This window comes from Mirounga angustirostris, unplaced genomic scaffold, assembly GCF_029215605.1.
Source record: "Mirounga angustirostris isolate CCGP_5_RB_7025 unplaced genomic scaffold, mMirAng1.0.hap1 SCAF_14, whole genome shotgun sequence".
Classification (NCBI taxonomy): Eukaryota; Metazoa; Chordata; class Mammalia; order Carnivora; family Phocidae; genus Mirounga; species Mirounga angustirostris.
Genome location: NW_026991722.1, coordinates 36,275,769 through 36,301,402, shown reverse-complemented (window position 1 = coordinate 36,301,402; position 25,634 = coordinate 36,275,769). Strand labels below are relative to the sequence as shown.

Sequence of the window (25,634 nt, the reverse complement as noted above, 5' to 3'; positions counted from 1 at the left end):
GATGGCTAAAACAATCCCTGATATTCAGTAAATTATTCTCATTATCATTATGCTACAGGTAACGCAGGATCCTAAAGCTGAGGAGCAAAACTGCAGAGGTGGGGGTGGGAGGACACAAAGACTGTGCCCTACAAAGGTACAGTTATGTCAAGGAAAAGAAACTTCTGGCAGATAATCCAAGACCAAACAAAACTGCAGCAGCAGCATGATCATCACCACCACTACTTCCACCATCACCATCATCACCCAACACCACACTCCTCCTAAAACATCTATTTATATGCCTTTAATTTTTTCTAATTATGAAGCACTTAAATGTATGGAAATATCCCCAAAACCAGTAAATAGCACATCTTATCATTTTCCCACGTGTATCAAATTTTTCAAAAATGTATGAAATATAAGATAACACGGATCCATTTTCACTTCCTCTCTCCCTTATGGTAACCACTATCTTGCAATATGAAGTTAATCATCACTATGCATATTTTAACTGTAACTACAGGTATCTGTGAAAATAGAATATTGTTTTTGCATGTTTTCAAACTTTACCAAATGGCACCTTGCTTTCTTAGCTCAACATTTTGCTTGTTTGTTGTTTTTTAATTCAGTCATGTTGTTTCATGACAACTCTTGGTCAGCATTATATTCTATGAATATTACAATATATTTGTCCATACTCCCAACTAATGAGATGTTTAAACGGTTTCTAATTTTGTTGCTAAGAAGGTGCAATAAATATAATTTCTTGAGCACAGGTACTAGTTTCTAGGATACATTCCTAGAAGGAGAACTGCTAGGTCAAAGACTATGTACCTTCAACTTCATTAGAGGTCACTAAGAGTGTTCCATTTTTCTTCTCATCCTCACCGATTCTTGGTATTGTCATACTTTTTTACTTTTGCAAACTGAAGGGTATAAACTGGTACCTCATTGGTTTATTTTTTCCTGATTATTAAGTATCATTTATTGGCCTTTCAGGTTTTTTCTCATGTGAAATGCCTTTAACAGCATTGCTATTTTTCTATTGATTTGTAGTAGTTCTTAAGATAGTCTGGGTACCAATCCTTTATTGATTCTATGTGTTTCTAAAATTCCCTCCACCCCAAAGTATAAGCCTTTTGCTTATTTCGAAATCTAGTAAAGTAGAGGAGGAGCAAAGACAATTTCTGCCTTTTCAAAGTTCACAGCTATTTTCCAGACCTTTATACCTAGGCTTCTCAAACCCTCTGACCACTCACAGAAGATGAATTCCTCCTTGAGTGCCAATACACACACACTTTATACATGAACTGAAAAACAGGACTCTAAGTCAATTTCTCCTAAGAGATTAACCACAAGCAAATACACCAGCACAGCTCTCCATTCCCTATAGCCAACGCCACATTTTAGCTCTCATATTAATACATCATAGAGATTTCATATGGGTCAGTAAACAAGCATCTATTTTGATTAATAACAGTTGTTAAAACCCTTAATTAATAAATAACCATCATATCGATACATCAGGATGTCTGAAACAATAACTACAAGTGCCCATTCTCTCTCCCCAATGAACTGAAGAATTAAGGTGCAAACCCAGACTCTAAGCAAATGAAATTTTTTTTATTTTTAGTCACACTAACATACAATCAGTTCTTACTGATACAATTGCTCTGCAGAAGTGAAATGATTCTGAATATTTTAGTGAGGGCACATACTGCTCTTAAAAGTTAACTTCATTTACAGGAGCGCTAATGTTTTGCAAAACAAGCACGCTGCCCTAGAAGTATATAATCACTCAGCAAGAAAGGACTTTGGATCACTCAATCGAACTTCATTTTGAGGTGAGGCAACTGCAATCCAGACATTAATAAATTCGCCGAATCCTAGTCCTCTAAAATCTACAAATTCAGGGTTCTTCCACTGCACCATGCATGGATGCAATTTTAGATTCCCCAATTCCAAAACTCTGATTCCGCTATTAATTTTACAAGATTGAGTTGATGTATTATAGAAATGATGGAATTAACTCCCATGCCCACACCAGTCTTTTTTTTTTCCTTTCCACTTCCCTTTTCCACCCCTATCCTCCATTATGATCTACAGAATGTAAAAAAATACCTGACTGCCTGAATTTCTGGCCCTCATCAGGGACAGAGTCCTGAGCCCCTGACTACTGCCTCTGTGTTAAGTCACAAGGGTTTTTTATTTTTGTTTTTGTTGTTGTTTTTAATCCTTCAGTCCCTATGCAGTAAGACCTACTAAGCGCAGATTCTGCGGGAAGCGCGGTGGATGCCGCTCGTCCCAGCCCGTGGACCACCGACGCCAGGGAGCCGGGGGCGCCGGGTAGGGCGGTGCCGGGCTGCAAGGAGCTGGGGTCGCTGGGGGAATGGGGCTGGCAGGGAGGGGGGCCCGGCGGCACCAGGGAACAGGCCGGGTGGCGGGGCGACTCACCTTTACGCAGCTCCCGCTCCCACACGGTGACGATGGGCCGCGAGTGCTTGCGGTGGTGGATGAGCCACAGGGACAAGGTCTGCACGCTCTGCTGCGAGTTGCTCAACTCCGACAGCTTCTTCTCCAGCGCCGCCTCAGAGAAGGCTGACATCCCTCCGATACCGCGTTCACGCCGTCCCACGCGGTGGGGCTAAGGGGAGGAGAGTTTAGCCGCCCGCGCCGCGGCCTCGCCCCCTCACCCCACCCTTCCCCACGCCTTCACCACCGCCGCCGCCACATCCGAGACCGGCCGCAAACCAGCAAGATGGCGTCTGGCCGGCAGTGACGTCAGGGCCCATCCACGCCCCGCCCTCGGAAGAGGCGAGGCCAAGCGGCAGGACCTCGGAGCGAAAGGACGGGGCCAGAACTGGCGCTCGGGAGGCACACGGGGGCGTGCCGCCTGGGTTTTGGCCGGGGGAGGGCTGGGGTTTGCCCAGCACGGACGCCTTCTAGGGTAAAACTATCTGCTGAAAAAGGAGTGATTAAAAATCTCTACACTGGCTAAAAAAAAAAAACTCTCTACACTGGCTAAAAAAAAAAAAACTCTCTACACTGGCTAAAAAAAAAAAAACTCTCTACACTGGCTAAAAAAAAAAAACTCTCTACACTGGCGTGTAAATTGGTACAGCCAATTTGGAAGACTATTTGGCGTGATATATTACATTTAGAATTGCACCTTCCCTATGACCCTGCAATTTGGCTAATTGCCATCAGTGCTAGGGAAACAGCAGCATGTTTGCACAAGAAGCTGTATGCTAGCTGTTCGGTCTGGCTCACTAACCCTAAGAGTTGGGACATTCACGGAAGGTAAATGGCAAGATTAATTGTGATACTGCATATTATAGAATATATGTAGCAGTTTAAAAGATTAATAAATCCAGTGGTGGATTGGAGGGTTTTTTTAAGTTTCAGAGTGAAAAATACAGTATAACATTCGTTTTATGAAAGTATATATTGGGGGGCACCTGGGTGGCTCAGTCGGTTGAGCCTCAGACTCTTAATTTCGGCTCAGGGTTGTGGGATCCAGCCACCCCACTGGGCTCCCTGCTTACTGAGGAGTCGGCTTGGGATTCTTTTTCTCCCTCTCCCTCTGCCTCTCCCCCTCCCCCTGCTCATGCTCTCTCTTTCTCTCTCTAAATAAATAAATAAAATCTTAAAAAAAATAAAAGTAGGGCGCCTGGGTGGCTCAGTTGGTTAAGCGACTGCCTATGGCTCAGGTCATGATCCTGGAGTCCCGGATCGAGTCCCGCATCGGGCTCCCTGCTCAGCAGGGAGTCTGCTTCTCCCTCTGACCCTCCCCCCTCTCATGTGCTCTCTCTCATTCTCTCTCTCTCTCAAATAAATAAATAAAATCTTTAAAAACAAAAAAAGAATTCATATACAATATATACTTTTATTTTTTTTTATTTTTTATTTTTGGGAGAAGCAGGCTCCCTGCCGAGCAGGGAGCCCGATGCGGGACTCGATCCCGGGACTCCAGGATCATGACCGGAGCCGTAGGCAGTCGCTTAACCAACTGAGCCACCCAGGCGCCCTGTATATGAATTCATAAGTATGTAAATGCATGGCAAAAAGTTTGGAGGAATACACACTACTTTAATAGTGGTGTCAAAGACAGGATCAAAATTGGAGCCCTTAACCTGTGTTTATATTGTTTTTATTTTTTACAAGAATGGGTTCATGTATTTCTTATATAATTAAAAATTAATTTCAGAAATCTCCTAATTAATCCAGCATTTTGGGTGCCTGGCTCATTTGGTTAAGCGTCTGCCTTTGGCTCAGGTCATGATCCTGTGCTGAGATCAAGCCCAGCCTAGGGCTCTCTGCTTGCTGGGGAGGCGGCTTCTCCCTCTGCCCCACCCCCCACCCCCCCATTCTGCTCTCTCTCTCTCTCTCTCTCTAATAAATAAATAAATGATCTTTTAAAAAATCCAACATTTTGACATGTGACAAATGACTTATGATGTATGACAAATCCATACTTTTTTTTTTTTTTTTTAAGATTTTATTTATTTGACAGAGAGATACAGCGAGAGAGGGAACACAAGCCGGGGGAGTGGGAGAGGGAGAAGCAGGCTTCCGCGGAGCGGGGAGCCCGATATGGGGCTCGATCCCAGGACCCTGGGATCATGACCTGAGCTGAAGGCAGATGCTTAACAACTGAGCCACCGAGGCACCCCCAAATCCATACATTTTAACATAGTACTATGAGTTCACAAAGGAAGCAGAAAGGTAGATACTGTCACATTCCAAATATTAATATAAACTTCAAGAAAGATAAATAAAAAACCACAGGAATTCTTACCTTTTGAGAAGCACTGTTCAAGAACTTTGCACCAAGTAGGCAGCAATTATGTTTTTTTGTTTGATTATAATTATAGTTTATCATTCCAATTTTTAATGTTACTATGAGGTTCAGAGGATATCTCAAGAGGTGAAATAACTCTCCTCTCTCTTCCTTTCACTCCAATATCTATTCCTATCTCTTCATGCTTCTTTCCCTATTGTACATCCTTTTGTTTTTCCAAACTGTTTAGTCTAGTTTTTAGCCTGAACTTAGAGTTTAACTTATCTATCTTCTGAGACCTCAATGTATCTTCAACACTATTCCCCTCCGTGAACCCTGCAGCCACCAAAATTGCTAAATTTCACCTAAGATTCCAGTTCTTCACATTCCCTTCTTCTCTACCTCAATTCTACCTGAAATTTAAAGACCACTGTAAATTCCACCTTCTTTTCTTTCCCAACCAGTCCAATGTATGTAAAAAGTTTCTTCCTGTATCATTTACTGATTTGAATGCCTTACACCACTAATCTGTGTTATTTATAATTATATAGTTTAAATATTCTCTCCCCACCTAGATTTTGCTCTCAGTGACTCAGCCAAAGCACCAATGCTTCTGTTTGTTTTAGTTCTCAGTCTGATTTGTCTGCTCCTGCTATGGACTTACACAGTATTCTGTACTTGTGTGTAACACAGCTTTCCACATGCAACAGTTAGATCTATATTTATTGACATTGTTAATTATTGCTGTGTTTTCAAAATATTGGTTGTAACTGCATATGCCCTTAGATAATTTTTTTTAAAAGATTTTATTTGTTTATTTGAGAAAGAGAGAGAGAGAGTGCATGAGCCGGGGGGAGGGGTAGAGGGAGAGGGAGAAGCAGTCTCCCTGCTGAGCAGGGAGCCCAAGGCAGGACTCAATCCCAGAACCCTGAGATCATGACCAGAGTCGAAGGTAGATGCTTAACCCACTGAACCACCCTGGCACCCTTGCCCTTAGATAATTATGACTTATTTTCATAATAGCCTCTGACTATACTTCTTGATTTTGTCTTTCCAAATACAGGTCTCAAATTCAGAATAATGCATTTTTTCCATAACTATCTTTGGCTTTCCTGGAATAACCACTAAGTAACAAAGAGATGTGCTCCTTCAACTTAAAAAAAGCCTATTGCAAGAAGAGACTTAGGCCAATATTGTTTATGAATATGGATGCAAAAATCCTGAGCAAAATACTAGCAAACCCAATCCAGCATCCTACTAAGAGGATTATGCATCATGACCAAGTGCGATTTATCTCAAGAATGCAAGGGTGGTTCAAACACAAAATTCAATCAATATTATATGCCATATTAATAGAATGAAGGAAAAAACACATGATCATTTCAAATGATGAAAAAAAATCCAGCACCATTTCATGATAAAAAAAAAACCACTCACCAAAGTAGGAATAAAAGGAAACTTTTGAACATATTAAGTGTATGGGAAGGCGCCTGGGTGGCTCAGTTGGTTAAGTGTCTGCCTTCAGCTCAGGTCACGATCCCAGGGTCCTGGGATCGAACCCCACATTGGGCTCCCTGTTTGGCAGAAAGCCTGCTTCTCCTTGTCCCTCTGCCTGCCACTCCCCCTGCTTGTGCTCTCTCTTTCTGTCAAATAAATAAATAAAATACTTTTTAAAAAAAAGTATATGGGAAGGCCCATAGCTAACATTATATTCAATGATTTAAAACTGAAAGCTTTCCTCCTAAGATCAGGAACAAGACAAGCATATATATTTTTGCCACTTCTATTCAACATTATACTGGAAGTTCTAGCCATAGCAATTAGGTAATAAAAAGAAATAAAAAGTATCCAAATTGGAAAGGAGGAGGTAAAATGATCTCTATTTGCAGAAGACATGATCTTATACATTAAAAAATCCTCAAAAAAGAAATCCTAAAGCATCCACGAAAGCACTAGAGCTAATAAATTAATTCAGCAAAATAACAGAATACCAGATAAATACACAAAAATCAGTTGTAGTTCTACATACTAGCAATGAACAATCTGAAAATGAAATTAGTAAAATAACCCCATTTACAATAATATGAAAAATAATAAAATACTTTGGAATAAATGTAACCAAGGAGATTTTCAAGTATATACTGAAAACTACAAAATATTATTGAAAGAAATCGAAGAAGACCTAAATAAGTGGATAGATATACCTTGTTCATGGATTGAAAGACTTGCATTGTTTGTTGTTGTTTTTTTTTAAAGATTTTATTTATTTATTTGAGAGAGAGAACGAGCACATGAGAAGGGGGAGGGTCAGAGGGAGAAGCAGACTCTCCACTGAGCAGGGAGTCCGATGCGGGACTCGATCCTGGGACTCCAGGATCATGACCTGAGTCGAAGGCAGTCGCTTAACCAACTGAGCCACCCAGGCGCCCCAACTTGCATTGTTAATATGGCAATTATTACTCAAAGCAATCTTCAATTTCAATGCAATCCACTTAATGTGGGCTCGAAGTCATGACCCTGAGATCCAAGAGTCAAATATTCTACCGACTGAGCCAGCGAGGTGCCCCTATTCTTTATTTTTTTGTTATTTTTCTTCCTCTCTTTTGGTTTAAGACACCTGATACCTCTTGAGCACAATCCCTATAAGGCCCTATTCTTAATATTGTTCTTTTTATCTTTTTTTTTCTTTTTTTTGAGAGAGAGAGAGAGAGTGTGTGTGTGTGTGTGCACGCGTGCACATGCACAAACGAACGGGAGGAGAGGCAGAGGGAGAGAGAGAGAGAGTCTTAAGCAGGCGCCATGGCCAGCAAAGAGCCTGATGCATGGCTGGATCTCATGACCCTGAGATCATGACCTGAACCGAAATCAAGAATTGGACACTTAACTGACTGAGCCACCCAGGCACCCCAGTTCTTTTCATCTCTAGTCATTGGTATTGAGTCTAATACCTAGTGTGATTTTTTATGAGTTAGCTAAAACATATAATAAAACCAGCTGCTATGTTTGTATCCACTTTCCTTTGAGGGCCACCTCAAAGGCCACCTTTGAGTTCCCACCAGTGTCTTTCCTTGTAAAAATTCAGTTGATTTCCTGGTTAATTAGCTTCAATTACTAACATTCTTTTTTTTTTTTCTTTTAAGTAATCTCTACCCCCCAACATGGGGCTTGAACTCACGACCCCAAGATCAAGAATAGCATGCTCTACCGACTAGGCCAGCCAGGTGCCCAACTAACAAGTCTGTATACAGCTTACACCACAACAGGCAAAATATTCAAAAGTCTATAATCCCTATCATGTCATACTAGGAAGGGACAAAAAGTGTGTGTGTGTGTTGGGGGGGAGGGGATCTTACATGGTAAGGTAAGGAAATAGCAGCAAAGGTAATGGTAAGCTACTAAAGTCTTAGAACCCCTCTCAAAAGTTCATAAACTTGGATAGGCAATGATCAAAATAGAGCAGCTCCAGATATATTAGATTCTCAAGGTGCAATATGTACTATCTTAAAAGAAAAATGTACCCCTGAAACAAATAATACATTTTATGTTAATAAAAAAAAAGAAAGAAAAATGTACGGCTGACCCTTTAGCAACATGGGTTTGAACTGCATGGGTCCACTTATGCTTGGATTTTTTACAGTACAGTACTGTAAATGTATTTTCTCTTCCTTACAATTTTCTTTTTCTTTTTTTTTTTTAAGATTTTATTTATTTATTTAACAGAGAGAGCGCGCGCACAAGCAGGGGGAGCTGCAGGCAGAGGGAGAGGGAGAAGCTGGCTCCCCTCTGAGCAAGGAGCCCTGGGGCTTGATCCCAGGACTCTGGGATCATGACCTGAGCCAAAGGCAGATACTTAACCGACTGCGCCACCCAGGTGACCCTTCCTTATGATTTTTGTAATAACATTTTCTTTTCTCTAGCTTACTTTATTGCAAGAATACAATATACAATACATATAACATACAAAATATGTGTTAAATGTTTATGTTGTTGGTAAGCTATTAGTAGTTAAGTTTTGGGGGAGTCAAAAGTTATACATGGATTTTTGACTGTGCAGGGAGTTTGGCACCCTTAAGCCCCGCCTTGTTCAGCGTCTACTATACTTAGATCCCTACAGACTTCTCTGAAATCGTTAGTATTTTTTTTTTTAAGATTTTATTTATTTATTTGACAGAGAGAGACACAGCGAGAGAGGGAACACAAGCAGGGGGAGTGGGAGAGGGAGAAGCAAGCTTCCCTCTGAGCAGGGAGCCTGATGTGGGACTCGATCCCAGGACCCTGGGATCACGACCTGAGCTGAAGGCAGTCGCTTAACCAACTATGCCACCCAGGCGCCCTGAAATCGTTAGTATTACTAAACTATTCCAGGAAACAAATAAATTAGGAGATCAGGTACTTTGGCTGATTTTCCTGTACGTGTAAATACTGCCATACAGTCATTGTCTCTTCAGATGATTCAACAGCTCATCTTCCAACAAAAGGAACGTGAAGTACGGACTTGCGTTCAACAACAGATGATGTTCTCCAAACAACCTTCCAATGAATGGAATCTTGACAGTGGATCTGAACTTCAGAGAACAATATATCCTGCAGGCTGACTTCATCTGCCCCCTGCTAAAATGGGGAAGTGAGAAAGGAAAAAGATAACCCCGCAAGTGGATAGCTAGGCTGTAGTGTTCCTAACCAATCACCAGCTACCCTCACAGGATATAAATAATAATCAGACAAAGCCATTCTGTGACTTTAGTGGAACAAAGCAGAGTGGAGGCCACTTTGAAACCACAGAAATTGCTAACATCTTCCTCTTGTAACGAACAAACTGATTACAGGTCCTTTACCACCGATAGCTCTAACCCCACCTTAATCCTTTGGTATTGTAGATACAAATTACCAAAGATCTACCCACTCACCAAATTGCCCCTGCTTCCTGACAGCACCCCCACTTTCCCTAAAACCACCACAGAATCAGCCAACACAAGCTCAAGCCTTCTAATAAGCCCTTCCCAATTCTTCCTTAAAGACACACCCACAGTTTCTCTGACGAGTGTTCTTTCCTGTTGCAGCAAATTAAATAAACCTAAATTTAGCGGGTGTCTGGCTGGCTTAGTTGGGAGATCACACCACTCTTGATCTCGGGGTCCTGAGCGTGAGCCCCATGTTGGGTGTAGAGATTACTTTAAAAAAAAAAAAAAGGAAAAAGAAAAAGTTACCAACCCCCTCCTCCCAACTTTAACTTCAGGTAGTTCTTATGGTCTTTCAGCTGGTGAGCTCTAATATAGGATATACATCAAACTGTGAATTAATGGTTAGCTCTATGGGTAAGAAAACAGGTAATTTCTTCTTTACAATGTATATATTTCAGTATGGGTTGAGTTTTTGACCACAGGCATGGATCGAGAAAAAGAAGAAATATATTTGATTGGGGCCAGAGAAGGACCTCCACTGGTTTCCCTTGCCAATAAGAAAAAGATCATATCCTTAGTACGTGTACAAAGTTCAGATTAATTGAGTCCACTATTCCCAGAAGCTCCCTTGCTCACAGCTTCCCTATGTTCTTGAGCCTCTAGCAGTGCTAAATTTATTTCCCAAACCCTATGCAATTCCATTTTCCACTATCCATTTAAACATGCAAACAATATCCTTCCTGCAACTGCCTGCCTTTTCCCCAATAAAGAACTTCCTTTTAAAAATTGAATCAACAGGTGAATGTACACACAAAAGGCAGTATATACATACAATGGGATGTTGTTCACCAATAAAAAGAAATTAAATCCTGATACGTGTTACAACACAGGTGAACTTTGGAAACCCTTTGCTAAGTGAAATAAGCCAGATGCAAAAGGACAAATACTGTCTGATTCCACTTAGAGTAGGTACCTAGAGTAGGCAAATCCATAGAGACAAAAAGAATAGAAGTTAGGGTGCCTGGGTGGCTCAGTTGGTTAAGCGACTGCCTTCGGCTCAGGTCATGATCCTGGAGTCCCGGGATCGAGTCCCACATCGGGCTCCCTGCTCGGCAGGGAGTCTGCTTCTCTCTCTGAACCTCCCTCCTCTCATGCTCTCTATCTCATTCTCTCTCTCAAATAAATAAATAAATAAAAAAATCTTACAAAAAAAAAAAAAAAGAATAGAAGTTACCAGGGGCTGGGCAGAGGAAGGAATGGGGAGTTACTGTCTAATGGGTACAGAATTTCTGTTTGGGATGATTAAAAAGCTCAGGAAATAGTGGTGATAGTTGCATAATATTGTAAATATACATGACGCCATGAATTATACCCTAAGAAATGGTTAAAGTGGTAAATTTTATGGGGCGCCTGGGTGGCTCAGTCAGTTAAGCATCTGACTCTTGATTTTGGCTCAGGTCATGATCCCAGCCAGGGTCATGGGATTGAGCCCCCTACCCCTGAGTCTGGCTCCATGCTCAGTGCAGAGTCAGCTTGAGATTCTCTCTCTCCCTCTGCACCCCCCCCTTGTACAAGCACTCTCTCTCTAAATAAATAAATAAAATATTTTTTAAAATGGTGAATTTTATATAATGCATATTTTACCATAAGAAAAGAAGAAAACTTGATTTGAATTTTTATTATACAAAATTTCAGGAACATACAAAAATTAAGAGAGAAATATAATGAACCTCCATGTACCCATCAACAGTTTCAACAATTATGAACTCCTGGCCAAACTTCCACCCTTTCTCATACCCTTCCCCCACCACACACACACTGAATTATTTTGCAGCAAATTCCAGACATTAGATTATTTCATAATAATATATAAAAATATATTTATTGATATAGTAATATATCAATAAATATTTTAGACTGTTCCTCTAACTTATTTCTTTACCAAGGAATTCCTATTCTTCCCTCAAAACCTAGCTCAGATATTATCTCCTCTGTAAAGCCTTTCTCCATGTCTCCTAGAGCGAGCAAGACCCATTCCCCCTCCTGTGTGTCTATGACTCTTTGCCCTTCCCTCTACAACAGGGTTTCTCAACACTGGCACTATGGATATTTTGAGACAGATAATCTTTTGATGTGGGGGCTGTCCTATACATTATAGGATGCTTAGCAGCATCCATGGCCTCTCCTTCTAGATACGAGTAGCACCCCCTCCCCTTTGTGACAACCAAAAATGTTTCCATACATGGCCAAAAGTCCCATGGGGGCAACTTTGCCCCCAGTGAGAACAACTTCTTCAGAACTGCCCTTAAGAACTACATTGCCTATGTTTGTTTTCATACATGTCTTCACTTCTAAACTGTGAAATCCTGAAGAACATAGAGAGCTTCTTTTTCATCTTAGGGTAGCCAGTGTCTGATTCTTTTTTTTTTTTTTTTAAGATTTATTTATTTATATTAGAGAGGGAGAGAGAGAGAGAGTGCAGGGGGAGGTAGAAGGAGAGGGAGAGAGAGAATCTCAAGCAGACCGTGCATTGAGCACGGAGCCCATCACCAGGGCTCAATCTCACTACACTGAGATCATGACCTAAGCCGAAACCAAGACTCAGACACTTAACCGACCACGTCACCCAGGGGCCCTGCCAGTGTTGGATTCTTCCTGGGAATGTCATAGGAAGAAAGCTGGGAAGCCACGTGAGCTTTGGCAGATCTTCACAGAACCTCACAAAAATCTGAGGCCATTAGGTCCAGGCTTCTGTTCAGCGCCTTAGTTACTTCTACAATATCCTAGCCCATTATTCCTCCAGCTTCTGTCGAGAAGTCAAATTATTGGGATTCATCTTCCTGCAGAGGGGCTCATTTTGTTAAAATTCTTATGGTGAGTGAAACCTTGCTCACTATGTTACTTTATGTATTGTCCCAACTCTGCCCTCCGAAATCTTTTAAAATGAGCCTAATTTCAGTCAGTTTCATATGACAGCCCTTCAGGTATATGAAGACCACCATTATATTCATTCATCAAATCATTCAAAAATACACATACTTGAACAAGAAAAGAGCCTCATTTCCTTGAAACCATCCCCCAAAATCACCTAATAAAAATCTGAATGTGGGGCGCCTGGGTGGCTCAGTTGGTTAAGCGACTGCCTTCGACTCAGGTCATGATCCTGGAGTCCCAGGATCGAGTCCCGCATCGGGCTCCCTGCTCGGCGGGGAGTCTGCTTCTCCCTCTGACCCTCCCGACCCTCCCCCCTCTCATGTGCTCTCTGTCTCTCTCATTCTGTCTCAAATAAATAAAAAAATTAAAAAAAAAATCTGAATGTGTTAAGTCCTTCTTAACATCCCTTAACTGAACCGCTCCATGGTTCCCCCTAGTGTACAATCTCCCTCATTGCAATAGGCAAAAACCTAACTTGAACTACTGGCGTGTTCCTCCTGGTCTTTGACTGCAGAACATTGATAGACGGAACACCTAATAGGAGCCAGGCACCGGGAATACAGCAATGAATGAAACAGACAAAAAACCTCTGCCCCTCATAGAGCTCACATGGAGGTAAAGAATGAATCATGTATGTAAGTGTAAATACACGGCATGCTGGGGTAAGTGCCATGAGCAAAAGTAATTGGTTGGGGGTGGTGGTGGTAGTGTGTGTTAGAATTTTAATTAATTGGGCGCCTGGGTGGCTCAGTTGGTTAGGCGACTGCCTTCGGCTCAGGTCATGATCCTGGAGTCCCTGGATGGAGTCCCTGGATCGAGTCCCGCATCGGGCTCCCTGCTTGGCGGGGGGTCTGCTTCTCCCTCTGACCCTCCCCCCTCTCATGTGCTCTCTCTCTCATTCTCTCTCAAATAAATAAATAAAATCTTAAAAAATTTTAATTAATTAACTAATTAATTAATACATTAATTATTCAAATAAACACAAAGACATCACAATAAATAATTTAATAAATTTAAATAAATATAAATATAAATTTGTTTATATTATTTATTTATTTATGTTAGAATTTTTAAATTGCTCAGCCAGGGAAAGCCTTAATAAGATGATATTTTGAAATCTGAAGGAAAGGAAGCATGAATGAGTCAGGCAGCTATTTCAGAGTGTTCCCAGCAGAGGGAATAGCAAATGCAGAGGCCCTAGGACAGGAGCGTGCCTCGTGTGGCTCTAGAAACAGCAAGAACTCCTGTGGCTGGAGGCAGTGATCAGAGAGCAGCGTAATAGGAGGCAGAGAGTAAGCTGATGTCCAGGGAGCTAAGAACGAGCATACAGCGCCTTGTAGACCATTGCAGGGACTTCGGCTTTTACCCCGAGATGGAAAATTGCTGGAAAATGTTGAGCAGAAAAATGACATGATCTTACTTACATTTTAATGAAAAAAAAAAAAAAGAAAAAACCACCCCACTCTACCTGCTGTGTTGAGGAGAGGCTGGGTGAGGGGTGGGGGCAAGCAGGGAGACTACGCACTTGTTATAACCCAGTGAGAGAAGGTGAAGACTGAACTCAGGGCACACCAGTATTTAGAAGTTGGGAAATGGAGAAGAAATAAGCTAAACATATCCAAAGGAATAGCCATTGAGAGAGTAGGAAACTGGTAGTGTGGAATCCTAGAAACCCTGAATAATGCCTTTGAAAGAGGGAATGATCAAATGTCAAATGTTGCTAATAGACCAAGAGGAGGATGAGAATTGACTCTTAGATTAGCAATATCTTCCTGGGGACTTTTCTTTTCATGAGAATATCTGATTCCATTATCCCACCCTTTTTTGGGGGGTAAAATATCACTTTTTTTTTTAAAGTAAGCTCTACACCCAACATGGGGCTTGAACTCACGACCCCGAGATCAAGAGTCACATGCTCCACTGAATGAGCCAGCCAGGTGCCCCAAAATATCACTTTCTAATACACTATGTATACGTTATCTATTTATCTTATTGTCTGTCTATTCTTACTAGAATAAAAGTTTTATTAGGGTGGGGATTTTCATCTGTTTTTCTAATTAACAAAATACTGTGTTGAACAGCATCTGGTCATAGCAGGAGCTCAATAAATATTTGTTGAATGAATGGTTTTCAGATCCATCGCTACGTTGGTCTGACATTTATGAACATGCTTGTTTGGCAATGTTTCTCTAGAACTATTAGAGTATGTTCTAGGCAAGTCCTAAAATACTAGGCTGGTTCTCCTTTGTTCAAAGCCTGGCATTTTATGGTGCAGCCCAGCAAGCTCAGCCTGTTTGGCAGGCAATTACCTTGCTATTTCATGCCTCCCTATCCAGCACCATGTACATCCACTAAACTGAAGAAACAAAAAGTCCACAACCAGCCAACTTCATGGAGCTCAGGATGTGTGCCTCATCTCTAATAATGGAATCACATGTTTCAAAGGAAATGGAGAAAAAAAGACATTGGATATGAGATTGGGAAATCTCTTTTAAGATAGGGGTGCCCATCCTGAAACTCCCAAATTTTTCAGCTTTAGAGGCTAATAGGAGTTTAAGTCTGTGGCATTAAGTAGCACTGAGACTTTCATCAAACCAATGAATTTAACTGAACTTCATCTTCTTCATCTGTGACTTGTAACTCACCAGGTCTATATTGCAGACTTGTCATAAGGATTCAGAGAATTATGTATAAGCCTATAACAGACTTTGATAAATGCTATCATTTTTACTTCATAACCCCTTCCCATTTGCCAAGTGTTTTCAGCTATGATAAAGTGGAAGTAGAGAGCTTATTTTTTTATGGTAACACCATACAGTAAAAAAAAAGGATATGGGGCACCTGGGTGGCTCAGTTGGTTGAGCGACTGCCTTCGGCTCAGGTCATGATCCTGGAGTCCCGGGATCGAGTCCCGCATCGGGCTCCCTGCTCAGCGGGGAGTCTGCTTCTCCCTCTGACCCTCCCCCCTCTCATGTGCTTTCTCTCTCTCTCTCTCTTATTCTCTCTCTCAAATAAATAAATAAAATCTTTAAAAAAAAAAGGATATGTGTCCTTTTGTGTTTGGCTCATTTCAGTTTGCATAATGTTTTCATTATGGTTCATCATGTTGTAGACAATTATATTTTTGAGTTGTATTTTTTCTCATGAGCGAGAAATTTTGCAATATATAATTTTTTTAAAGATTTTATTTATTTATTCATGAGAGACAGAGAGAGAGAGAGAAGCAGAGGGAGAAGCAGGCTCCCAAGGAGCAGGGAGTCCGATGCGGGACTCGATCCCAGGACCCTAGGATCATGACCTGAGCCGAAGGCAGGCGCTTAACCATCTGAGCCACCCAGGTGCCCCACAATATATAATTTTTTATATGATGAAGAATGATTTGAATCTTTTCCTGTGACCCCACAACTCATGTCGTGTGTGTGCCTTCCTCCTTTAAGTTTATTCAAATATTTGTGTCCATTAGCAGCATTTTAAGTTATTTTCACATAGATCTTGCACAGATATGTTAAGTAAAACTGGTTCTTTCAAATGACACAGGGAAAAAACCCCAATAGTTGAATATAGGTAGCATCATTTCTAAATTATAGTCGTCCTCGCAATTTGTAAAATGTAAGTTTCATTAACATTCCACAAGGTGGCAGAGTGGTTCCATTAAACAGGGCTTACTGAACTGATTTAAATACATTCTAGATATTCCCAGTATTGGCATCCCCAAGTATAATATAAACAACTTTTTAAGCCAACATAGGGCATCTATGAAGGTATTTTCTCCCAGAGACAACTTTACAAATGATGCTTAATTTTATAAATCAGTTCACTAATTTTACCATTAAATTAGGTGTAACAGAATCATAAAATTTTACATTTAAACCAAACATAATAATTTATTTAATTACATAATTCTGCCCAAGTGCAAATATCTTTACTCTTGGCTTAAAAAAAAACCCCACGGCAGTGGGGATTTAAAATGGTGCTGTTGTTGCAGAAAAAGGTATGACAGCTCTTCAAAATATTGAACATCTAATGATATGATTCAAAAATTCCACTTCTGGGTATATGTGAAAAGAAGTGAGGCAGAGACCCAAACAGTTATTTGTACACCCATGTTCCTAGCAGCATTATTCACAGTGTCAAAATGTGGAAGCAACCCTCCTATATCAATGAATGAATGGATCAGTAGAATGTGGTATACACACACAATGGAATATTATTCAGTCTTAAAAAGGAAGGGAATTCTGACATACTCTGCAACACGGATGAACCTTAAAGACACTATACTAAGTGAAATAAGCCAGACTCAAAAGGACCAATATTACATGATTTCCCTTCATATGGTATATCTAAAATAGTTATCTACGTAGAGACAGAAAGTAGGACAGTGGTTAACAGGGGCTGGGGGGAGGGGGACTGGGGAATTACTGTTTAGTGAGTACAGACATTCAGTTTGGGATGATGAAAAAGTTCTGGAGACAGATAGTGGTGATGACTGCATAACAGTGGGAATGTATTTAATGCCACTGAACCATCCACATAAAAATGGTTGAAGTGGTACAATTTATGTTATGTATATTTTACCACAACTTAAAAAAAGACATGGTAAAGAAAGTTAAATTCAAATAGAGAAATATAGAAAGAATACTAAAATTCCCACTTTACTGTATGTACTTCCAAAACCTGTAAATGTACATCTGCAACCGTGTGTAAACAAATAACTTGATATTTTAAATTGTATAACTAAATCAAGAGAGAAAAGTCTACCTCCTCCTTGTTTTGGAAAAAAAAATTGGGGGGGCACCTGGGTGGCTCAGTCGGTGGAGCGTGCAACTCTTGATCTTGGAGTTGTAGGCTCGAGCCCCACCGTGGGTGTAGAGGTTACTTAAAAATAAAATCTTTACAAAAAAATGTTTAGCATACAGGAAAGTTTACTTTTAAAAATTTCAGAATTCTATGAATTTTAATACATATATATATAGTTTTGTGTAACTACCACAAGAATCACACTATAGACCAGTTCTGTCCCTTCAAAAAACTCTGTGCTACCACCTCAGAGTCCCATCCTCCCCCCAACACTAACTTTGGGAAACTTCTGATCTCTTCTCCTTATCTTACTATCTTTTCTAGAATGTCATGTAAATGGTAACATCCAATATGTAACCTTCTGTATCTTTCTTTTTCTGCTTAGCATAATGCCTTTCATAGTCATGGAAGTGGTTGCCTATATCAATTGTTCATTCTTTTTAATACTGAGTAGTATTGCTTTGAACACCACAGTATTGTTTGTTCATTCAACTCTTGAGGGACATTAGGGTGGTTTTCAGTTTCTTGCAGTTATGAATAGAACTGCTATATAGCTTTTTGTGAAATGTAAGTTTCAATTACTCTAAGATAAATACACAGGAGAGGGATTGCTGGGTCATAACGTAGGTGCATGTTTACTTTCAAAGAATTGCTAAAGGGTTTTCCATGGTGACCGTACCATTTTGCATAACCCGGCAGCAATGTATCAAAGTTCCAGTTGTTCTGTATCTTTGCCAGTAATTGATATTGCCAGTATTTTTAAAAAATATTTTATTTACTTGAGAGCCGGCATTTTTAAAAAATATTTTTAAAAATTTTAAATAAACTAGGGCGTCGGGGTGGCTCAGTCAGTTAAGCGTCTGCCTTCGGCTCAGGTCATGATCCCAGGGTCCTGGGATTGAATCCCACATCGGGCTCCCTGCTCCGCGGGAAGCCTGCTTCTCCCTCTCCCCCTGCTTGTTCTCTCTCTGTCCCTCCCCACCGCCCCCATCAAATAAATAAAATCTTTAAGAAAAAAATAAAATAAAATTTTAAGTAAACTCTATGCCACACGTGGGGCTCAAACTCACAGCCCTGCGATCAAGAGTCACATGCTCCATTGACTGAGCCAGCCAGATAACCCACCAGTATTTTTTGTTTTAGCCATTCTAGTAGATGAGTAGTGATATCTTATCATGGCTTTTTTTTTTTTTTTAAGATTTTATTTATTTATTTGAGAGAGAGAGAGAGATAGAGCATGAGCGGGGGAGGGGCAGAACGAGAAACAGACTCCCCGATGAGTGCAGAGCCCGACTGGGGTCATGACCTGAGCCAAAATCAGATGCCCAACCAACTGAGCCACCCAGGTGCCCCTCTCATCATGGCTTGTTTTTAAATCATTTTTAAAAGTTGTGTGCCATGGATCTTCAAAGGGAATATTTTGACAAGAAATAATTTTTCTTGGGGCACCTGGGTGGCTCAGTCGTTAAGCGTCTGCCTTTGGCTCAGGTCATGATCCCAGGGTCCTGGGATAGAGCCCCACATCAGGCTCCCTGCTCAGCGGGAAGCCTGCTTCTCCCTTTCCCACTCCCCCTGCTTGTGTTCCCTCTCTCGCCGTGTCTCTGTCAAATAAATAAAATCTTAAAAAAAAAAGAAATAATTTTTCTTTCTCTCAATGTACTTCTGTTTTTTAGTCAATTTTCTTTCTTTCAACTAAGTATACAGCATTTATGGTTTTATTTCTAGTTTTTTTCTAGATATAACTGGAGGGTATTAAGCTGAGTCAAATAAATCAATCAGAAAAAGACATGTATCATATGATCTCACTGATACGAGGAATTCTTAATCTCAGGAAACAAACTGAGGGTTGTTGGAGTGGTGGGGGTGGGAGGGATGGTGGCTGGATGATAGACATTGGGGAGGGTATGTGCTGTGGTGAGCGCTGTGAATTGTGTAAGACTTTTTGAATCACGGACCTGTACCTCTGAAACAAATAATACATTATATGTTAAAAAAAGAAGAAGAAGAAGAAGATAGCAGGAGGGGAAGAATGAAGTCGGGGAAATCGGAGGGGGAGATGAACCATGAGAGACTATGGACTCTGAAAAACAAACTGAGGGTTCTGGAGGAGAGGGGCATGGGGGGATGGGTTAGCCTGGTGATGGGTATTAAAGAGGGCAGGGCATGTTCTGCATGGAGCACTGAGTGTTATACGCAAACAATGAATCATGGAACGCTACATCAAAAACTAATGATGTATGGTGATTAACATAACATAATAATAATAATAAAAGAACCCTTAAGCTTTGCCATTAGAAATATGCTACTCCTTTCAAAACTCAGTAAGACCTTCCTCCAAAACAACCAACAACATTTCAAAAGTCGGTTCTATCCCTGACATGATTTACTAATTTGTGCATGATACCTCCATAGTTGGGAGATATTCAAATATTGCTACCACCCATGACAGAAGGATGTCCACGTGTGGGACACTCTCCCAAGTAGTAGCAGTTACATGAGTAAGATAGACTACGGCTTCCCATCCTTCCCAAATTACTAAATGTAATTTCATAATGTTATAGGATTGACTGTGAATCCATCCCAATTTATTTTTGAAAAGTTACTCATGGATTATTTTAACCATCATTGGAAACATGTCACTTGTGCAAAGCTTCTTAACTAATAGCAACATATGTGACGACACATCACCATTGGAGAACCGCTATTCTATACCATTTCCTTATTTCATGTAGATTATCTAAATTATTGCCATAATTTAGCTCATAACATTCTTACCTTTTTGACACCCATAGGATCTATCCTCTCTTTCATTTATTTATTTTTTAAAAGATTTTATTTATTTATTTGAGAGAGAGAATGAGAGAGCGAGAGCATGAGAGGGGGAGGGTCAGAGGGAGAAGCAGACTCCCTGCCGAGCAGGGAGCCCGATGCGGGACTCGATCCTGGACTCCAGGATCATGACCTGAGCTGAAGACAGTCGCTTAACCAACTGAGGCACCCAGGCGCCCCTCTCTTTCATTTATACATCGGAAATTTATGTCATCTCCTTTCCTTGATCAGTCTGGCTAGGGAGCTTATCAATTTTATTGATCTTTACAAAGAAACAGCTTTTGGTTTGTTCATTTTATCTATTGTTAGTCTATTTTCTCTTTTACAGGTTTTTACTTATCATGGTTTTAATTTGTATTTTCCTAATGATTAATGATGTTGAACATCTTTTCATGTCCTTATTTGCCACCACACATCCTCTTTGGTGAAATATCTGTTCAAGTCTTCTATCCACTTTCAAAAAAAATTTTTTTCTTAGTGTTATGAGAGTTCTTTACATATTCTAGATGCAAGTACTTCTTTGAATATGTGATTTGCAAATATTTTTTTCCCAGTCTGTTTCTCTTTTGCATTCTCATAAACAAAATTTTTCAATTTTGATGAAGCTCAAATTGTCACTTTATTCTTTTATAGATTGTGCTTCGGTGTCATGTCTAAGAACATTGCCTAACCTCAGGACATGAAGATTTTCTTCTAAAAGTTTCATAGATTTTTATCTATGACCCATTTGTGGTAAATTTTTGTACAAGTTGTGAGGTTTAGGTAGATGTTTATTTTTTTGCCCCAAATGTTCAATTGTTCCTAAACCATTTGTTGGAAAGACTACTGAATTTTCCATTGAATGGTCTTTTCACCTTTCTAAAAAATAAATGGCCATCTTTGTGTGGGTCTATTTCTGGCCTCTTCTTTCTATTCCATTAATTTATGTGTTTATCCCTTGGCCAATACCAGAGTCTTGATTATAGTAGGTTTATAGTAAGTTGTAAAGTCAGTTGGTATAATTCCATCAACTTTATTCTTTTTCAAAATTCTTTGGTTATTCTAGTTCCTTTGCCTTTCTATGTAAGTTTTAGAATCAGCTTGTCTACCTGAAAAGATCCTGTTGGAATTTTGACTGAAATGGAAATTATTTCTATGTTGAACTTTCCAATCAATGAAAATGGTGTCTTTCACTTAGTTTTCTTTTTTCTCAGCATTTTGTAGTTTTCAGCATGTTTTGTTAGATTTATAACTAAGAGTTGCATTTTGAGAGGAGCTATTTTAAATTGAATTTTATTTTTAAATTTCAGTTTCCAATTGTTCATTGCCAAAAATAGAGATATGAGTGACTTTTGTTGTTGACATTGTGTACTGTAACCTTACTGAAATCGCTTATTAGTTCAGGAAGTATTTTTGTAGATTCCTTGGGATCATATCTGTGCTTAGGAACAATTTTATCTTTTCCAATCCATATGCATTTTAATTATTTTGTCTTGCCTTATTGTACTGACTAGGATTTCCAGTAAGATGTTGAAAATGGGTGGTGAGAGTGGACACCTTGCCTAATATCCAATTTTAGGGGGAAAGCATTTTTTCCTTTATTAATAAGTATGGTATGATCTATAATTTGCTTTATTGCTTTTTCTTAATCATAACTGTTAACCTTTGTCAAATATCTTTTCTGTATCAATTGATATGATCATGTTTTTTTTCTTATAGTTTTCTTGTACTATTCTTGTCTGGTTTTGATAACAGAGTAATGTTGGCCTTATAAAATGAGTTGGCAAGTGCTCCCTCCTATTTTCTTTCTTTTTTTTTTTTAAAGATTGTATTCATTTATTTGACAGAGAGAGACACAGCGAGAGAGGGAACACAAGAAGGGGGAACGGGAGAGGGAGAAGCAGGCCTCCCGCTGAGCAGGGAGCCCGATGCAGGGCTCGATCCCAGAACCCTGGGATCATGACCTGAGCCGAAGGCAGACGCTCAACGACTGAGCCACCGAGGCGCCCCTCCCTCCTATTTTCTAAGAGAGATAATTTACTGTTGGTATTATTCTTCTTTAAATATTTGGGAGAATTCACCAATGAAGTGATCTCAGCCTGGAAAATTTGTCTTCAGAAGATTTTAACTACAAATTCAATATCTTTAATAGTTATGGTATTATATAGGTTGCTTATTCATCTTGGGTGAATTTTGGTAATTTGTGGTTTTTGAGGAATTGGTTCAAATATTTGTTCTAAGTTGCCAAATTTTTGTGAATATAGTTTTCTTTTATCCTTTTATTTTGAACTGAAAATGAAAATGCAACATATTAAAATTTGTAGGATGCAGCTAGAGCAGTATTTAGAGGGCAATTTGTAGGATTAAATGAAGATGAGAAGATTTCAAATCAATAATCTAAGCTTCTACTTAAATTAGGAAACAAAACAAAATAAACCCAAAACTTATAAAAATAAGTACAGAAATTAATGCAATTGAAAAGATAAATAGGGACTCAATGAAACAAAAAAGTGTATTCTTTGTGAAAATCACTAAGATTGATAAACCTTTAGTCAGACTGATCAAGAAAAAAGAGAGGGGCGCCTGGGTGGCTCAGTTGGTTAAGCGACTGCCTTTGGCTCAGGTCATGATCCTGGAGTCCTGGGATCGAGTCCCGCATCAGGCTCCCTGCTCAGCAGGGAGTCTGCTTCTCCCTCTGACCCTCCTCCCTCTCATGCTGTCTCTCATTCTCTCTCTCTCAAATAAATAAAATCTTAAAAAAAAAAGAGAGAGAAAAAAGACACATTACCAATAGTAGAAATGGTATCACTACATAACCTACTGCTGTTATTAGGAGGATAAGCAAATACTATGAACAACTCTATGCCTATAAATTTTGCAACTTAGATGAAATGGACTAATTCCTTGAAAGACACAAAGTACCAAAACTCACTCAAGATGAAATATATAATCTGAATATTCTTATATCTATTAAAGAAATTGAATACAGACATTAAAAACTCCAGGCTCAGATTATTTCAGCAGTGAATTCTAACAAATATTTAAGGATAAATACCAATACCATTTCTAAAACAATCACTTCCAGAAAATAAAAGAGGAGAAAACACTTTCCTTCCTACTCATTTTATGCAGCCAGCATTATTCTAACACCAGACAAGGACAGTGCAAGAAAACTGTAGACCAATATCTATCATGAACAAATACAGAAACAAAAATACTCAATAAAATATTTGCACATTGAATCTAGCAATGCACAAAAAAGATAACATATCATGTACAATGAGATTTATTTTAAGGATGCAAGGCTGGTTCACCATTTAAAATTAATTAATGTAATCTACCATATTAAAACCACATGATCATATCAATTGATACCAAAAAAGCATTTGACAAAATTCAACATTCATTCATAAAAATTCTTAGCACACTAGAAGGGATTTCCTCAATCTGATAAAGGGAATCTACAAAAAATTACAACTAACACTATATCTAATGGTAAAATACTGAATGCTTCTCCCACTATGATCAGAACAAAGCAACGATGTCCATTTTCACCACTCTATTCAACACCATACAGGAAGTCCTAGCCAGTGTAATAATAAAAGGAAAAGAAATATAAGGTATACAGATTAGAAAGGAATAAAATGAGCTCTTCTCCACTTGATCTTAGCCAAAAGGCCAAGAAGCGATAAAATGAGCTCTTCTCATAGGTGACATTACTATATAAAAATCCCAAACTATCTACAAAGATTTCTTAGAATAGGGGTGCCTGGCTGGCTTTGCTGGTGGAGCATGCAACTCTCGGTCTCAGGATTGTGAGTTTGAGCCCTATGTTGGGTGTGGAGATTACTGAAAAATAAAAAAATCTTAAAAAAAACCTCTTAGAATAAATGAGTTTAGCAAGGTTGCAGGATATAAGGTTAACACACAGAAATCAATTTCATTTCTGTATATTAGGAAATAAATTGGAAATTAAAACAAAAAACCAGAATGATTTATAATGGCACCAAAAATGTGAAATACTTAGGTATAAATCTAACAAAATATGTGGAGGATTATGCATGCTAAACACTATGCACTGATGAAAGAAAATATTAAGGACTTAAATAAGTGGATAAATAAATACTGCTGTTTATTGATTAGAAGACTCAATATTAAGCTGTCAATTCTTCCTAAATTTATCTATAGTTTTAACCTGATCCTAATCAAAATCCAAGCACAGCATTTTTGGATATTGAAAAAGTGATTCTAAAATCTTTATGGAAAAATAAGGACTAGAATATCCTAAACATTTTTTTAATCCTAAATATTTTTGAAAAGAGTAAGCAAAATTGGAGATCTCATTATTTCAAGCCTTGCTAATTTCAAACTTATAAAAATTCAGGGTTGCCTGTCTCTGGTTCAGTCAGAAGAGGAAAAGACTCTTGATTTTGTGAGTTCAAGCCCCACGTTGGGTGTAGAGATTACGTAAATAAATAAACTTAAAAAAAACCCCTCAGTAATCAAGACAGAATAGAAACTTCAGTAATAGATTCAAATAAATATAGCCAGAAAGTTATAGTAGTCAAAACAGTGTGGTACTGCATAAAGACAGACGGATAGACCAATGGAATAGAATAGAGCCCAGACACAAACCCTTGTGTATATGGTCAAATGATTTTCAACAAGGTTCAAGATTATTCAATGGGGAAAGGACACTCTTTTCAACAAATGGTGCTAGCAAAACTGGATATCCATCCACATTCAAAAGAATGAAAGAATGAAGTTGTACCCTTACCTAATGCCATATACAAAAATTAACTGGATCAAAGAAATAAGAGCTAAAACTATAAAACTCTCAGAAGAAAGCACAGAGGAAAAGCCTTGTGACACTGGATTTGGCAATGATTTCCTAGATATGACACCAAAGGTACAGACAGCAAAAGAAAAAATAGACAAATTGGACTTAAAATTGAAAATTTTTGTGCATTGTAGGACAATATTAAGAGTAAAAAACTCAGAGGATGGGGGAAAGTATTTGGAAATTACGTATCTGATAAGAGGTCAATATCCAATATCTACAACTCAACAAGAACAAAAACCAAACAACCCGATTAAAACAGGGGCAAAGAACTTGAACAGACAATTCTTTAAAGAAGATAAACAAATGGCCAAAAGCCACGAAAAGATGCTCATGATTAGTCAGTGAAGAAGTGCAAGTCAAAACCACAGTGAGACACCACTTCACAGCCATGAGGATGGCTATGAGCAACAACTAACAAACAAAACAGAAGACAGACATTGGTGAGGATGTGGAGAAAGTGGAACTCTTGTACCTTGATAGTTGGAATAGTTAAATTGTGCAGTTGCTGTGGAAAGTGTTACGGCAATTCCTCAGAAAATTAAACCTAGAATTCCCACGCAATCAAGCAATTCCACTTCTGGGTATATAC

The 25,634-nt window shown here is 39.2% G+C and overlaps 1 protein-coding gene, 1 long non-coding RNA gene and 1 pseudogene across 6 annotated transcripts in view; 1 reads left to right on the top strand and 2 right to left on the bottom strand.

Annotated features, from left to right (window-relative positions):
• RPRD1A (regulation of nuclear pre-mRNA domain containing 1A) overlaps positions 1–2,746 on the bottom strand; it is a 71,768-nt gene extending 69,022 nt beyond the window's left edge. For 4 of the 5 annotated variants that reach the window (XR_010407227.1, XM_045886825.3, XM_045886826.3 and 1 more), the window contains exon 1: positions 2,437–2,745. Coding sequence is in view for 4 of the 5 variants with exons in the window: in XM_045886825.3 (XP_045742781.1) it covers positions 2,437–2,587 (151 nt within the window). In the remaining variant the exon portion in view is untranslated. Of the gene's footprint in view, positions 1–2,436 lie in introns of all 5 variants that reach the window. The other variant, XM_045886827.3, reaches the window with a different exon arrangement.
• Positions 2,747–3,209: 463 nt separating this feature from the next.
• LOC129046163 (uncharacterized) lies at positions 3,210–10,942 on the top strand. Its single transcript, XR_008506967.2, has 3 exons — positions 3,210–3,282; positions 8,461–8,633; positions 9,211–10,942. It is a non-coding gene; the product is annotated as an uncharacterized LOC129046163 (long non-coding RNA).
• Positions 10,943–23,721: 12,779 nt separating this feature from the next.
• Positions 23,722–23,892, bottom strand: LOC123853358 (U2 spliceosomal RNA; annotated as a pseudogene).
• Positions 23,893–25,634: the final 1,742 nt, after the last annotated feature.